Source organism: Aptenodytes patagonicus, chromosome 3, assembly GCF_965638725.1.
Source record: "Aptenodytes patagonicus chromosome 3, bAptPat1.pri.cur, whole genome shotgun sequence".
In the NCBI taxonomy this organism is placed as follows: Eukaryota; Metazoa; Chordata; class Aves; order Sphenisciformes; family Spheniscidae; genus Aptenodytes; species Aptenodytes patagonicus.
The window spans coordinates 88,345,549-88,363,199 of NC_134951.1; the positions used below are offsets into that span (position 1 = coordinate 88,345,549).

Consider the following 17,651-nt stretch of genomic DNA (forward strand, 5'->3'; position numbering starts at 1 on the left):
TGTCTGTCTGCCTCACGTTCATTCCCTTTTCTCAAATAATATATTCATTGCTGGTGCCAGTGCTATTTGTTGGCCCATGATCATTTGCTCTTTGTATGATTATTAGACTTTTAGTCCTCTGGAAGCTCTCAAGAAACATTACACCAGTCAGTCTTTAGTTTTGTTCTCCCAGTCAGTGTAGTGGACATTGTATGGGTTAGCCATGTAAAGGTGTGGGTTAACGGTATAAAGTGTTTTGTTGTCCTTTGAAGCAGTTTCTGTACTAATTAAACTGTTTGACCCTACATTTGGAACATTTTGCCTTGGTGACATGTGAAATCTTTCTCCTGCAGCTTGAGGATCCCGCCATTAGGTGGCAGATGGCACTTTACAAAGATTTACCAAACAGGACTGAAGATACCTCAGATCCAGAGAAGACTGTGGAAAGGGTCCTTGATATAGCTAATGTACTGTTTCACCTGGAACAGGTTAGACACATTTTCCCAATTCCATTGCTACTTAATCTCAACAAAAGTATTCAGCCTTTCATTTATACTTTCACCTCCTGTATTTAATGTTATATTCTGTTTTTCTTTCTTTTGATGGCTACTGTTTACGTGCTTTGCCTTGTGTTTTGTAATCCAATATTGTGGTCATATCCATCACGCAGTGTGTTTGCAGCAGCTCCAACAATCATTTATTTGGAAAAGGACTAAGAAAGTGGTATCTATGTTTTACCTTCCTTCTGGTACATTTCAGCTAGCAGGAACTAATCACTAAATTTTCCGTGGACCATGAAATGTGAGTAAAAAACAACTTAATTATTGGAAAAAATGCCTTTTTTCAAGGCATTTTCCCTCAGTTGGGATTCTTGAATTATTGAAGTAGCAAGAAACTTAAAGCTTCCTACATAAATATCTGTTTAGAAGCTGCATATTATAGCTGTGTGGAGTAGGACAATCAGATGATTTGATACACAACTTCTCTAGTGATGGCTTGAGAAAGCCATTTACTATGTACTAGTTAAAAAAGTTGTAAGAAGAATGTCCTCTTGACAAAATCTGTATGGAAGTTTCTGTGAATGTGGGCACGAATATATGCATTTAGAAAATTAAACTGGCATTGAAATGCAGAAAATTCTTGATAATCTGGAAGTTTTAGCAGGACTACTCTTTGGTGGTCCAGCAAACTGCTTGCATACGTGAACTCAGACTCGTTCATGCTGGTGCAACGGTGAATACAAACCAAGATTAAGCTGACCAGCTCAAATACTATTTGCTTCATTCAAGAAATAGTAGAAGCAGGGTGGAGGAATGATTTTTCTGAGAAAATTCTGGCAGAATCTTTAACTTGTTTCAGAATCTGGCATGAAGCTCTATTGTTTTATCTAATATATTTTGCATAAATGTATGAGCTTCTCATGTGACCTGGACTACAGTAACTTTCATTAAAAAAACCCTGTAATTTATTTTGTGTCCTTCTTCCCACTAGCACTGATGGAATTTTGTCTTTCGTCTCTCTGATTAAACTTGTCCCCAGAAATAGGTCAGCCAAGAATAAATGTTGGAAGTTAGGTGTTTGTTGGTTGGTTTTGATTTTGGTTTTTTCCTTCCCTTGGGACAAGAGTCTATGACTTATCTTTAAGTTTTTAATTCTTTAAATTTTGAAATAAAACCCCCACCTATGTTGATACATTTTAACAGTCAAAGACTACTTGATAAATTTAGTTTTCCCATTTTACTTACCGATTCATTAGCTATTTTGCACTTTAGATTTGTTCTGTGTTTTCTAGGCTTTCTTTTTTAAAACGTACTGATAAACAGCATATTACCTTGAAGGGTATTCCTAGTGGCAGATATGAACTCTGCTGGTTACACAATAGACTATAAACTGACTGCATATAAAATTTGCTCAGGGTTTATTTTTTTTTCCTTTTCAAAGAACAGTTGAGAATTCAAGGCTCCCTTATCCTCTCATTAGATTAGTTAGTTTCACTCAGAAGCTTGTATAGGTTTTCAGACCCCATATCAGGAAGTTTCCATACTGTGATGAGATCACTGGTTCAGTCAAGTAGGAATCTGAGAGATACGTGACAGTGCTTGTACATGCATTGTGCAGCACTTGATAGCTAAAAGTGACTTTCAGAGATCTTGGAATGCACCAAGTGTGTTGATGTGAATACCTGTGTCCCAGCTGTTGCATCACACAACTCTTCTTCATATAGTTTGTCAGCCTTAATATGGACTTGCTTCAAGTTCAGCAGCCGTACACAATTTGATAGAAGAGGATGAAGAGGAGTCACTAAATTTTACCTGTTAATGAATATGTGTGGAGCAAGCAAAAAGTGAGAGAATGTGGGAGTAAATCCATGGCAATCACGGTTAGCCTACTAGAGAGAGAGAGACAGGAGGACGGGTGTTGATTTGAAAGGGTATAGGGTGGCTGTGAGGAAGAAGGAAAAGTAGAGGAAAGCTAGAAACTTGGGGGGCAAAAGGTCTTGTCTTTTACCCTGGTTTTATCAAAGTGAACCGAGCTGAAAGGAAATTGATTAGCACATACAGAGTTGCATAATTCATCATTAGACTCTTGTATTTGAGTTCAAACAGCATACACAATCTCTTGATTTCTGGCATTTTAGCTATACCATCATGTATATAAATTGGTTAAGCTTGTGTAGTTTGGAGAAATTGTTCAAGGGAGTGAAACCCAAGGTATGAGCCTTGTGTTTTCCATGTTCTGTCATAGGATCAATCTCACAGCGTATAGAATCCAGCAGTAGTACAGAACAGGATGGATTCCCATTTTAGTACCAGACTGACATTTCAGATCAATCCTTCTCATCAGACTTAAACAAGGACTTACAGTGAAGTAAATGCTGGCTGCTCTTATTCTGGGTACTTTGCACCTATTTGTTTAAAGATTTGGCCCCACAGCTTTACTTATCTTCTGTAGACAAGTGCTCAGGTGCTTTTGTTACTGAAATCGGTAATTCAATGTCTTTAAAAATAATGAATATGTGAGCACTGGGTCTGTTTTTATGATAGTCTTGAGTAATCCATTGCTTTCCATATACAAATACTCTGTCCTCCATATGTACATACTCTGAATGCTTTCCTTATTGCACTGGCAAAGATAGTTCATTCTTTGTATTTTCTTTTCATGCACAGCTAACTTCTTTGTTTTTATTATTTTCAGAGATCTGCTTGCATAAGCCGAGGCTTTTTCTTTTGGGAAAGTATAGAGAGTTTTATAGTTGTTTGTGAAGATATTACTAATTACCTTACTTTCACATTTGGGTTTGTCTGACTTCTAAATTATTAGCGCTGACTTTGTTTTGTGACTGTAAATATGTTTGCAGTGAACGCTTTTCTATCCTTTCTCTTAACAAATATTTTTCATTTGTATTTTCTCTTTTGGAAGGAACTTGTTTTAGAATGTCACCATTTAATCTTACAAGTGTAATTATCCATTTCACTGAATGCTTGGCAATATTTTAGTCTGTTTAATTAAATGTTTATTGTTTAACTATGAATAATTCTTTGTATTTCACTAAACTAGAAAAGTCCTCTTGGTTAACTATGTTTGGATTGAATATTGAGTCTGCATAAACATCATAATCACTACATATTTTAAACAAAATGTTTTATTTTATTACAAGGGAGAATCACCAAGTCTTTCAGGGCAGAGATGCTAACTTCCATTGACTCATTTGACGATGTTAGGAGACAGAGGAGCTATTATTCCACCAGCACAGTCGTCTGTAATAGAAACAAACAAAACCCCCACAAACAAACAACCAACCCCACACAAAAGACATCCACCCCCTTAACTCCACAAGAGTTGTCTAGGTTAAATCAAATGATAGTGAAGACAGAGCTGTAATATTATGAAATGTAGTTGAAGTGTTTTGGAGTATCTCGTGTTCATTCTAGCTGTGCAGATTCATGGAAGGGATTTAGTCCTAAGTCTTCATGCCTGTCTCTCATTTTTAAAGTTGATTCCTTTCCATTGTAGCTGGTCATAGTAAATATTACAAATAAAAGACTAATTGTATTTAAGACGATTCCTTTAAAAGTATTGTCTGAGGCAATGTGAAGGTGCACAATTTACCTGTACATATGTAAAGAGTTACATATAAAAGATAGAAAGAGTGAAGATTCTTTGTATTAAAAGTTAAGATTTCCTGAGACATGGTCTCAATGATGGTAATATGCTAGCTAAAGATATAAGAAGTAGGATGAAGTGAAAAAGGAGAATATATCATACAAGGAAAGGGAGATTTTTGCTTTTAAGTTTATTCTCTAAATTCTGATTCTACAATTTGGCTGATCACTTGACCTCTGTCTAGAACACTTTTTCCCATCTATTATTCTTCTGTTATCTTTCCACTTGATTTATCTGTTATCTCACATTTTTATTATTATTACTATGCCCAGACAGTAGGGACATTGCCACATTGTTTATTTTTCCATGTGTATTTTATGTAACAGGTTGAGCATCCTCAGCGGTCCAAAAAAGCAGTGTGGCATAAGCTGCTGTCTAAACAGAGGAAAAGAGCAGTAGTTGCCTGCTTTAGAATGGCACCATTGTATAATCTGCCAAGGTAAGCGCTATATTTGTTCTATCTTTCACAAATGCATTTATGTTCATACAGTGCTATTTGGCGAGATCAAAAGGAAGAAAAACATGTAAACTGGTAATTGATAAACTGTGTGGTAATGTACTTTGTATATTACTTTCTCTTAATAGATCTAATTATTTTCTTCTAATATATCATCTGAAAAGAATAACAAAAAGTATAATTTTAAATTTCTGGTTCTCTTCTCCTGCTGTTATTCCACCTGTTCACCCTGGTATGTTTTCTTTTGTGAAAAGTAGGCACCTTTCATAGGAGATAAATGCAGAAACGGACATATTGGTGTCACTGTGATATCATCTTGGGAGATAAATTTCCTCCTAAGCCATGGTATAGCTCGGGAAATATGCAGTTACCTTCATTATTAGATGCTAATGTTCTATATGCAGGAAATAAACGGATACTATTTATCTGAAAACTTGTCTATTTATTGTGCACTTTTGGGAAGAGCATTCTATTAGACAAGAAATATATGTACATACTCTAGGTGTTTCACACCTTTTCCTGTGGCTACTTTTCTTCTTCTTTCTTGTTCAGTAGAGAATGGGATCTATAGTCAAGCAAGTTTCAGAATCCTGAGATTCTGGAAGGAATGAACATTCAGAAAAAGTAGACACATCTGTTTTTTCATGCAATTGTTGAAAATAATTTCCAGAACACCTGTATCTGATCTTTTCAGCATAATAATGTTCTCGGTTTTTCCCAAAAGTACACATATTACTACTATTACCAGTTAGTAGGATGAATCTTAAAGTCTGTCCCAGGAAGCACAAGGGCATACTAGCTTGAAATGAAGCTGCTGTGATGGTTGAAAACAGAACAAAGATATTTCCACCTGTAGCTGTTTTTACTTTAACAAGTAGGTCACCTGCACATAACTAGCATTCCTGTATATTTTAATTATACTTCTTCCTTTTCAGTATATGAGGCTGAGAGTTGTTTAAAAAAATTAAGATGATTGATAAAATTCTTCATGGAGAACTGGTTGTCACACAGTCCATTTTGCACTGAATCCTCAAGAAAAAAACCAAAACCCAGTAAACATCATCATTGGCTTACCCTCTTTTCCTTAGCCTCATCATCCATTTAATTTCATGGAGTTTGGAAAAAAAAAAGGTGTATCATTTTAGATATGCAAGTCTAATCCTGAACATTAAAAAAATGCAATTATTTGAGCACAATCCAAAGTTATCTATCGCTGTTACCTTGATATTTAAATTAAAAATAATATGAAAATATTTTATATTAAAAATAAAACTCACTAATGTAGCAAAGTAATTGATTTTATTTCTTATTTGTGTTTAAATTTCTATAAAGTTCTTTTTATTATCTGTTCCTAAAATCATTATTATTACATTTTAATACCAGTTTTACAAGTTAATGGGACACAGTTTTGAATAGAGCATTTTAATGTAAACTTAATTTTTAAAATAGGTGCTTTTGGCAGGTTTTACTATAGAAATTTTGCTTTCCTTTTAAATGTTAGTTGTAGTGACTGGACAGTTCTTCAAGCTAAATGAAATTCATGTGGACCAAATCTTCTCTTTAAAAGTTTAGAGCTTTTGTTTTAAATGTCCCTTTTTAGGCACCGAGCCGTCAATCTCTTTCTTCAAGGCTATGATAAATCTTGGATTGAAACAGAAGAACACTATTTTGAAGACAAACTGATAGAAGACTTAGCAGTACGTCTGGGTGCAAAGGGTTGTGGGGGTGTATTACGGGTTAACATTCATCTTGTATAATAATAATAATAAGTCTGTGAGATACATAAGGTATCATCTAAGCTATCTCTACCCAAAGGGGTGAGCTGTAACCAAGTCACTCTGACAGTGTGTTAAAAATTACAAGTGATGGAGATTCCAGAACCCCCTCAGGCAGTCTGCTTCAGAGCTTCAGTAACCTTTTATAAAGCTTTTTAAACTTTTGTCTAAATCCCTCGCAGTTGCTGTCATTCCTCTATCTCTTATCTTCTGCCCTGTGGAGAAGGGGAAAAGCTTATTCCCTTCTTTCTTTGCAGTTAACCTTTATGTATTTGAAGACTTCATAACCCACATTAAAGCCATTTAAGTCAAAAGGTTAGAACATGAAACTAAAGGAATTCTAGTCTTAGACTAATCAGTCCCTCAGAAGCAGACAGAGTCTGCTGCTTCTTCGCAGAAGAATCCTCTTGTCAGGGAGGTGAGGATTTTTCCCAACAGTAAAGTGTTAGAGCCATGTCTTTAGCCTGGTAAATCCCCGGGGTGATTTTTCAATAAAGCCTTGTGTCCTCATCCCTTACAATTGTCTCTCAGAAAGGTAGTTCTTTCTAGGGTTGGGCAAGAACTAGTACTAGGAAATGATTCAGTCCCTGGGAGGTCCAATAGAACACAGTCTGAGATCAATCTTTTTATTGTGAGGAGAGCCTGCTCTCTGCAATAGAGACAGGAAGCTAACTGGAAAATTGTTATTAGAAAAAAACAATAATATGCTTTTACTGTTTAAAGCTTATGCTTAAAACCAGCTGCCCAAGTTGTGAACAATTTTGAAAATAAGGATCAAAATAGTGAAAGGAAGGTCAGCAGCAATGAGCTCAACACAAGCAGACCATGGAAGTTCATTTTTGCCTGCACACATGCAGAATTCATTTCTTGTGGCATCCTTATTGTATGATCACGCACTGTGAAAAAGCAAGAGACTTCTGCAAATACTTACTTTGTATGCAACCTTTTAAGCTGATATCTTCATGTGTCCCAACACACTGCAAATGTTTTAAATAATGCATGTTCATTGCCAAAAATAATTATGTTTTAGCAGTTGAGAGCATGTGTGTGTAGATATGGAATGTGGAACAACATAGCTCTTTGCATGTGTGTATGTATGTGCAGGTATGTATGTGCAAAGTAATAACCCAGCATGATCATTTGGTTACACCGTGACATAAAGGCTTGTCTCCTTATCTCCTCTAAGAAACCATATCTTTGCTAAGTTTATGAAGAACTCCTTGCCGGCAGGTAGCTTATGTGAAAAACTGTCTTAGAGAAGACAGAAACAGACTGGATTGGCTGCTATATTATCCTTTAGTAAAGGACTACAGGCATTCCCTTGTAATTCCTCAAGCATACAGATAAGTGAGTCTCCAGCGCTCTCTTAAGGAGAGATGTATTACACCTTTCATTCAAAAGAGCAAACAAAATTCTATCTGTCTTTTAAATAAATTTCTATCACATTCTTGCTGCTTTAGAGCACTCTCCTGGAGTGTGAGAGTTTGAGGTTCTACTGTTCAGCTCTGTGGAGCTGACTCAGACTGTTGTGTGGTCCTCATGAAAGATGTGGTTGTGATGCTGGTGAAGGTTCTGTGTCCCTATTAGAGAAACTGTACCCTGGTGTAGAAAGGAATTAAAGATTTATTGGACTGTCAAGATGGAACCACAGCCCAGGCCGTGGTGGCAGAACTTGTCTGGAAGGGGAGAAAGGAGGAGCCTTGGGTTCGCTAATGTATGCTTGAAGGATTGTCTGAAGTTTCTGAACTGTTCACATATTAGGTAGAAAACTGGAACAATACAGATTTTGTACAGATTCTTTTCAAAACACTGCTTTGGTGGTTGCCATTGTAGTATTTAGGACTACATTTTTCTCTTAGAGTGAACTAACTAGAGCTGTCTAAGCCTGAAAGCAAAATAATCACATGGAAAAAAAACCCATTTGTGTGTATATATATATTATTGAATGATATATAATATTTTTATACATTATTGATTTGTCATCTTCTAAAATTCTACATCCTGCCAGCATTACTATTGTTGGTAGATATGGCTCCTTATGTCTAAAACTATTGGCGAGCTTCAAGTTTGGATTTCTTCTCCCTCAAAGCCTCTCAGAGTTCCTCAGCAAACATTACACCTGGCATAAGACTTGGAACAGAGCATTCTAATTTTTAGCTGATGAAGCTTTTTAACATAGAGAGGAACAGATAATATAATAGTGTCGTGGTTTAACCTCAGTCCGCTACTGAGCACCACACAGCCGCTCACTCACTCCCCCCCCCAGCTGGTGGGATGGGGGAGAGAATTGGAAGAGCACAAGTGAGAAAAACTCGTGGGTTGAGATAAAAACAGTTTAATAATTGAAATAAAATTATAATAATGTAATAATAATAATAATACACAAAGCAAGTGATGCACAGTGCAATTGCTCACCACCCGTCAACCAATGCCCAGCCAGTCCCTGAGCAGCGGCCCCCCTGGCCAGCTTTCCCCAGTTTATGTACTGAGCATGATGTCACATGGTATGGAATGTTTCTTTGGCCAGTTTGGCTGTGCCCCCTCCCAGCTTCTTGTGCACCTGCAGCCTCCTCAGTCGGTAGAGCATGGGAAACTAAAAAGTCCTTGGCTAGTGTAAGCACTGCTTAGCAACAACTAAAACATCGGTGTGTTATCAACATTGTTCTCACCCTAAATCCAAACCACAGCACTGTACCAGCTACTAGGAAGGAAATTAACTCTGTCCCTGCCGAAACCAGGACAAATAGCAAATGATTGCATCTGGTTACCATTCGTTCTGGCTAACAGCAGTAAAAGACTGAAGTTATTTTCAGAATCTAGGGAAGAGGGTTAGTTTTTATGAGGAGAGGAAATCCAAAGCTTTGCAAATGGTATTGTCTTTGTAAGTCTTCATGGTCATAAACACGGTCAGGATTCAGGTTTTTCATACTTTGCTTGGAACTTGTTTCCTCCTGGTTGTCCAAATCAAAATTACATATGTGAGTATTTGATGTTTAATAAATTGCACAGAGTAAAACATTTTTCACTATAGATAATTAAATATCCTTTTTAAATCTTTTTTCCCCTAAAGAAACCTGGGGAGAAACCACCAGAAGAAGATGAAAGCCTTAAAAGAGTTGATCCTTTACATCAACTTATTCTGCTATTCAGTCGAACAGCCTTGACTGAAAAATGGTAAGGATGGTGTGAGAGACTGCAGAGTATATGCAGATTTTCAGATTACTCCTGTATTTGAAGTTATACATGTCTCTGTTCAAGTGAGATTGCATAGGCTAGGCCAAACGTGCGTATGTACATATGGTGAGTTTGCCTCTCTAGCCTGTGGTACATAAAGGGATTTTAACATGACTGATAATGAGATGTAAGGAGTTTTCTACAGACAAATAGATGCCCCTTTCTAACATAAATATGCTAATTTTTTCATAGTTATGGATGCTGTGTTCAGGACTTGCTACACCTCTCTCTTTTGTCTGTGTTCCCTATTGACAGTTATATTCTGAATGTGAAATATAAGTATATTCTAGGTATAATTGAAAAATTAACTATGTTCTCTTCATTGGAAGGTGTTTATGAATTTCTGAGCTGGCTTTACTTTTCAGTTTGTATTAGTTAATCAAGTCCTCGCTTTCCAGAAAGACTTGTGTAATTAATTATGAGCATAGAAATCCTTTAAAAAGATTTTTAAGGTGCTTAAAAATATTTTGGTGCTCCAATTCTACTATAATGGCTCTAATCTTCCTCATTTTCCCTTTCATCTCTCTGTTAACCAGCAAATTGGAAGAAGATTTCCTATATATGGCTTATGCTGACATTATGGCAAAGGTAACTTTTTTGCTGTTTTTTACATCTTTTCTGTTTTAATAAAATTAATGAAGAAGATCAAGAGAAATTATGTGTAAAGTGATGGAAGGCTTAGCCCCCCCCCACCCCTGACTTATCAGTAAATGTTTTCTTTCTACATGGTATCAGAGCTGCCATGATGAAGAAGATGATGATGGTGAAGAAGAAGTGAAGAGTTTTGAAGTAAGATTATACTTCTGTTTTGTTTTTCTTGTCACGTTAGACATTATTTCATAGCTTCCAACTGACATTTATGTTTCTTGGTTCATGGCTTACTGCAGCTTATTATGCCAGTGAACTGCATGTCAGAAACTGGATTGGCAGATATGAGTCACCAGATTCATAGTAGTAAAACAAAAACATGCGTAGTATCACATAATATAAGATTATATAGAGAGTAATTTAACGGCTCTTACATGTTTAGCTGATTGATTTTAACTTTTTAGTTGCTGAAGAGAAATATTATGGGTAGTAACTTATTCTGGAAGTCTGATAATAACAGGCTGTATCTTGTAAAGTATCACATCCTACCTTTAGTTTGGATGGTTAAAATACAGAAATACTGCTTTTTGCAGTAGTCATTCACATTCAGTACCAGTAATTTCTACAATGTTTTTATGTTTACATATATATTAGTGCTTCTTAGTAAAAGGTGAGCTTTTTTTCATCAATACTGCCAAGCTTTTTCTTATGCTGAGAATAGGAAATCTGTATTTATTGTTGTTTAATGTTGAGTTTTTAGTGATCATCACTATATAAGTAAACACACTTACATGAGTTGATTACAAGAGTAAGAGATGAGTCCTTGTCATGTGTTTGCTTTGGGATCTGTCTCTCTTTTTCCATTAATAAAATGGAGTTTACAAGAAATTTGTCTGTTCTGAGGGGCACTGAGGGAATTAGCTTGTCAATATTTTTAATATTTTAAAATATTTTAGCATATTATAATTCTGACATTAAAAGTTGTCTTATTTTCAAATCAATTAATACTTATATTTAGTATCTTTACTAAAACACAGAAATATGAAATACATGCTTTTATTATTTCTTTAAAATATTTCTAAATATACTGATGGATTTGATATGAAACTACCTGTGCTGTTTTGATTTTTGAGGAGTGGTTTGGGGCGTGTTTACTTTTACTCCCATTGTTTTGTACACATCAGATGTTCTGTATGTTTTCTACATGCATGAGATAGCACTGAATTATTTAAGTACGTATTGCCTATTTGGCTGTATACAGAAATCAGAAAGAATACCAATACCAAATTATTTTCAGTCACTCAGATTTCTAGTCCTGTTGAGTTACAACTAACGTACCCAATATATAAATTTCTGTTTCTTGGTAAATATCTAAGTATGAATACAAATTTCGGTGCTCTTTTTTTTGTTGTTGTTTTTGTTTTGTGTTTTTTTTTCCTGGAAATGCAATGTATGACGTATCATTGGCTAAAAAAGAATATTTATTTCTGTAAGCTCTTTTCAGTTAGCCCATGCATGCTTGTTAGATACCAAAAGTCTTGTGCTTATAAATATGAAAACTTATAAATTGGAAGTCATTGAGGTGAATGAACAAATTTATCAGTATGGAATTTATTAGTGCCCCTTACCTAAATTATAATGGGTTCCTTGTTCAGCATTCAATTTTATCTTTTGAGAGAAGATCCTATTAATTTGTTTCTCATTATTATTTTTTCTGTAGCTATGAAACTTATGTTCAAATAATGTATTAATCTGTTCAAAAGACAATTTTGTGTATGTATTTGGTCAGTCACCTGCAGAAAAAAATTTTGGAGTTCTTTTTCTTATTACTATTTCGCTTCTTGTCCTTGCCCTTCCTTAAGGTGACAGGATCACAACGCAGCAAGGTAAAACAAAAAAATATGTGTGTATTTGTCTGGGTCTAATTTTGTGATTTTTTTAGGCCCAACATCTCGGATAAGTTCAACTAAAGGGTCTTGAAAATGTTTTTAACATTTCAGTTCCAGCATGACATCTCTACCAAACCCTTCTTGTGCACAAACTGTTTTTAAAGACTCCAAGAATTATTTATGCAAAATATGTCATATAAGATTACATTGCCATTTTGGGGAAAACAGAGTGTCATTTGGCTTGTTCATATTGTTTTGCTGTTCTTGCCTTTTGTGCATCAGTTATCTTCTTTCTGGTTATAATTTCATTTGAATGATTAAAATCATTTATTTGGCTCTTAAGGGAAAGCAGTTTCTTCTATATCTTAGCAGACATGCATTTCTGATACAGTAGTAGAATTCTATTTCCAATGTTTGTCACAGAGAGAGCATCGATTATATTATAGTTTATCTGTGATTCAGATCCTTTGGAACAGGCTGAGTCCATAGCCTTCATTGTTGTTAGTATTTGATAGAAACTCCATAGCTACTCCATACCTGAAGTGATTCCTAGTTGTTCCATGTTTTCTCTAAAAGCATAGAGGCAATAGCTCTGAAATTTCACAGCGTTAATTTTTTTTAGTGACTCAATTGCTTACGCAGTCTTTCGTGTCTCATCATGAAAGTCTCACCATTTTGTTCTAAAGGATGGCCCATGGCTTAAGCACCAGCCTACTTGCCTACTTCATGCAAGTAGAAGTCTCAGTTCCCATTGTTGACTCAGGCTGCTTGCTGATAGCGCCACAAGGTTGATGTTCTGAGAGGAGATAGGGTGTCTGGAGTAGCTAATTTTTGGTTCTGAGGTGTTTAAATATAGTTATTTGTGGTGTGGCTAATGACAGCTAGACTAAGTAGAGATGACTTGCTTGAGATTGAGAATGCACAGATTTAGCTGATGGTCAGACTCCGGTCAGTAGCTTCAAAGTCCATTGCCTATGGCAGTATGGGGAACAATTATAACCTTCTCTGCTGAAAAGAGCAAGATGATTTTGGTGTTTTGTTTGCTAGCGCTTCTATTAACATTCAATTCACAAAAGAAAGAGGTTCCCATACAGCTGTGGAAAGAGAAGATGTATTCCAGGATCAACTTCACTCTTACTCCTTCAAAAGTTTGCACAGATCTGTTCCACCTTCATACGATAAAGGCATTATCCTGGAAGATGAATGTGCTCACACAGATTCACAAAAAGTTATTTAAAAGGTATTGTAATTGCCACAAACACAAAGTACATACTACAAAACCCCAAAGGAAGTATATAAGCAATCTAATAGTGTAATTTCTTCTTTGTTTCTTCCATTAATTCAGCTATTCAAATACTACATGTCTATCACTCTGCCCATGTGGTTACCATACACTGAATGCTGTATGCTCCATAGCAAATTTTCTGTCTTGCTGAAGTGTTTGAAAAGGGAAAAAAACCCACAACAATAAATAATCCTTGCTTCCTTCATACATGACAGTTGTAAAGATATGAGGCCATATATACCCGCTGTGTGTGTGCATATGTGCATTTGTGTGTTTCTTTCTGTCAACCTATCTATCTCAAAGTTCAATGTTGAAGGCAGTTCTTTTATTCCATGCTCTGTGTCCATGTGAAAAGACTGACTGTTCAATTTGTATGGGAACAAAACTCTACTGCTCCTCTAGACTTTAAAAATGTGATTGAAGTCCTGAATCTTTTCACAGTCAGAGCAACAGAGACCTTTGGGCAAGCTTAGAATGTGATAAAAACGATGAGTGTATTTTATCGGCAATTTTCATGCCCATATCTCATGCGGTGTAGTCTCATTTTTGTACAAATAATCTATATTGGGATCACTGTGTGGGCAGTAGGGAGGTCACAATATAAACCCACAATACAGTTGTCTGTGCGTTACTATGTGCCTGTCTGCATTTGCCTGCTAGGATTTGCTTTGAATTATTATGATTATCTTTGCTCCTTGCCCTTTGTTTCCAAGTTAACTTCCTATCATATTGAACAGACGCTCAGTTGACTCCCTGTAGAGTTGGTGTCACTGTCCCCCTTGATTCTATCTGATAGGAAATTCTTTCCAATCAAAGTGTTTCACTAGCTGAATGCAAATAGGTTTCTGCATTTGAGTCACTAACTCTACTGGTTTGCTACATATTAATGTGCTCTAAATATGTGTAGGATGGGAACTCAAAAAAAGGAATCAAAACCCAGCTCATCTTTTTAAAATCAATTGGTTTAAATTGGCTCTTCACAGGAAGAAAAGAAATGGGGGGGAGACAGAGCTTCCTATGAGTTTTCTTCATCCCTGTTACTGGTAGCAACTTCGTTGATAGACTTTTGTATTCACTAGATTTTTGTCAAAACGATACATTGTGGCGTCACTTACCTCAGGCACAGAAAGACTTGCAAGTTTCAGTACCTACAAATAATGAAACCTTGTAAGGTTTTAGCCCATCAGAGATGGTCACTGTTATCTCTGTCGCAAAGCCTGCATAAATGGAGTGACCATATACCATGTATTTACAATAAGTAATTATTTTTGTTAAAGAATGATATGAATTAAGGTCAGACTCCATGATCAATGTATCAATTCTTAGGAATTAAACATTGCAATTAGTATGCAAAAATGTGTTTCTCGTTAGTTTTTCCTACCCATAATGGAATGGAGGCAACTAATACGTGGTTTCACTCTCCACAACTACAGTATAAGTTATTTATACATAGAATCATAGAATATTTTGGGTTGGAAGAGACCTTTAAAGGTCATCTAGTCCAACCACCCTGCCATGGGCAGGGACATCTTCAACTAGAGCAGGTTGCTCAGAGCCCCGTCCAACCTGACCTTGAATGTTTCCAGGGATGGGGCATCCACCACCTCTCTGGGCAACCTGTGCCAGTGTTTCACCACCCTCAGCGTAAAAGATTTCTTCCTTATATCTAGTCTAAGTCTACCCTCTTTTAGTTTGAAACCATTGCCCCTTGTCCTATTGCAACAGGCCCTGCTAAAAAGTTTGTCCCCATCTTTCTTATAGGCCCCCTTTAAGTACTGACAGGCTGCAATAAGGTCTTCCTGGAGCCTTCTCTTCTCCAGGCTGAACAACCCCAACTCTCTCAGCCTTTCTTCACAGAAGAGGTGTTCCATCCCTCTGATCATTTTCATGGCCCTCCTCTGGACCCGCTCCAACAGGTCCATGTCTTTCCTGTGCTGGGGGCTCCAGAGCTGGAGGCAGTACTCCAGGTGGGGGTCTCACCAGAGCAGAGTAGAGGGGCAGAATCACCTCCCTCGACCTGCTGGCCACGCTTCTTTGGATGCAGCCCAGGATACGATTGACCTTCTGGGCTGCAAGGGCACATTGCTGGCTCATGTCCAGCTTTTCATCCACCAGTATCCCCAAGTCCTTCTCGGCAGGGCTGCTCTCAATCCCTTCATCCCCCAGCCTGTATTGATACTGGGGGTTGCCCCGACCCAGGTGCAGGGCCTTGTACTTGGCCTTGTTAAACCTTGTTAAGCCCACTTCTTGAGCTTGTCCAGGTCCCTCTGGATGGCATCCCATCCCTCAGGTGTGTCAACCGCACCACTCGGCTTGGTGTCATCTGCAAACTTGCTGAGGGTGCACTCGATCCCACTGTCTATGTCATTGATGAAGATATTAAACAGTACCGGTCTCAGTACAGACCCCTGTGGGATGTCACTCGTCACCGATCTTCATCTGGACATTGAGCCGTTGACCACTACCCTCTGGATGTGACCATCCAACCAATTCCTTATCCACCAAACAGTCCATCCATCAAATCCATATCTCTCCAATTTAGAGAGAAGGGACCATGGGGGACCATGTCAAAGGCCTTACAGAAGTCCAGACAGATGGCATCCGTAGCTCTTCCCTTGTCCACTGATGCAGTCACTCCATCATAGAAGGCCAGTAGGTTGGTCAGGCAGGACTTGCCCTTGGTGAAGCCATGCTGGCTGTCTTGAATCGCCTCCCTGTCCTCCATGCGCCTTAGCATAGCTTCCAGGAGGATCTGTTCCATGATCTTCCCAGGCACAGAGGTGAGGCTGACAGGTTGGTAGTTCCCAGGGTCCTCCTTTCTACCCTTTTTAAAAATGGGTGCAATGCTTCCCTTTTTCCAGTCACCAGGGACTTTACCTGACTGCCGTGACTTTTCAAATATCATGGAGAGTGGCTTGGCAGCTACATCAGCCAATTCCCTCAGGACTCTCGGATGCATCTCGTCGGGTCTAATAGACTTATATATGTTCAGGTTCCTCAGGTGGTCACAAATCTGATCTTCTCTTACAGTGGGAGGGACTTTGCTCCCCCAGTCCCCATCTTGCGGTCCATCCACTCGAGAGGTTGCCAGTGAAGACTGAAGTGAAAAAGTTGTTGAGTACCTCAGCCTTCTCTTCGTCCATTGTTACCAGTTTGCCAGTCTTGCTCATTAGGGGGTGTATGCTTTCTTTGACCTTCCTTTTCTTGGTTATATATATCAACTATATAGTTGATATACTTGTAGAAGCCCTTTTTGTTATTCTTTGCATCCCTTGCTGAGTTCAGCTCCTTGGCCTTCCTGATCCCAGCCCTACACAACTGGGCAGTGTCCCTATACTCTTCCCAGGATAAACTACATTACTACAAACCTATGGTTAAGTAAGATTCAATCAGTTTTTACATGTTGTCATAAGAGGGGTAGAGTTCTTTTGTTCTTTCTTACATACTGATGGTGTTGTTATTATGCTATTTGTTAATGCCAGGACCTTCTTTCTTTTTTCTCCTTGTGCTCCCCACCACCCTATTTCCATCAGTCACTGTTTTTTTTTTATTCTATGCAAAAAAAAAAAAAAAGTCTTTAATCCAGTTAGAGAATTGATGGTGTCCACTATTAGATGGTCAGCCCTTCACTTCTCATTTGCTCCTACTTGTTTGCAGTGTTTTGATTCCCCACAATTTAGTTTATATCAATAACAGAGGGTCAGTGCCATTAATACATTCTTTGTTACAAGGTCAGCTGTTTCTCAGTTTCTTGCCTATCTGGCAAGGCTGTTTTGGGCTATATGAATAACCTCCCATTGACTGTGGGAAATGTGCAGCAAAAGTCTTGTAGAGAATCTCTTTTCTACAAAGTGAATAACATACCCATGCTTTTCTCTGGGTTTCAGTTCAGGGGCTTAGTGATAAATGATGATTTAAGGCTATTCATTAAGATCTTTAATTGCGTTCTCTGGCTGCTTCCCATCTTCTGTGTTTATCAGCATCTCTTCCCCCTACATTGTTTCTGCTGCTTATACTAGCATTAGTGTGGTACTTTTCAAGAGTACTCCCAGACATCTATCTGCCCTGTCTTTCAACTCAGACACCAGCTGGCACTCTATGCTTCACTGCTGTAGCACAACAGAACTGGTTGAGATCTTTGTGAGGCAGGGCCTTTGGCAGTCCCGGGGAGTGGTGTATTTTGAAGAACAAATACATTGCAATGACTAAGTGACCATTTCTAGCTTCCAGGTTCTTTGCTTATTTTTAATGCAGTAATTACATAATAATCTTACCAAACT

At 37.6% G+C, this 17,651-nt stretch overlaps 1 protein-coding gene across 3 annotated transcripts in view; it reads left to right on the forward strand.

Moving 5' to 3' along the window:
• Positions 1–17,651, forward strand: part of RYR2 (ryanodine receptor 2) — a 457,875-nt gene that overhangs the window by 380,624 nt on the left and 59,600 nt on the right. For 2 of the 3 annotated variants that reach the window (XM_076334184.1, XM_076334182.1), the window contains exons 72-78: positions 333–467; positions 4,470–4,582; positions 6,201–6,297; positions 9,446–9,549; positions 10,146–10,197; positions 10,345–10,398; positions 12,060–12,083. In XM_076334184.1, coding sequence (XP_076190299.1) covers positions 333–467; positions 4,470–4,582; positions 6,201–6,297; positions 9,446–9,549; positions 10,146–10,197; positions 10,345–10,398; positions 12,060–12,083 — 579 coding nt within the window. The remainder of the gene's footprint in view (positions 1–332; positions 468–4,469; positions 4,583–6,200; positions 6,298–9,445; positions 9,550–10,145; positions 10,198–10,344; positions 10,399–12,059; positions 12,084–17,651) is intronic. The other variant, XM_076334183.1, reaches the window with a different exon arrangement.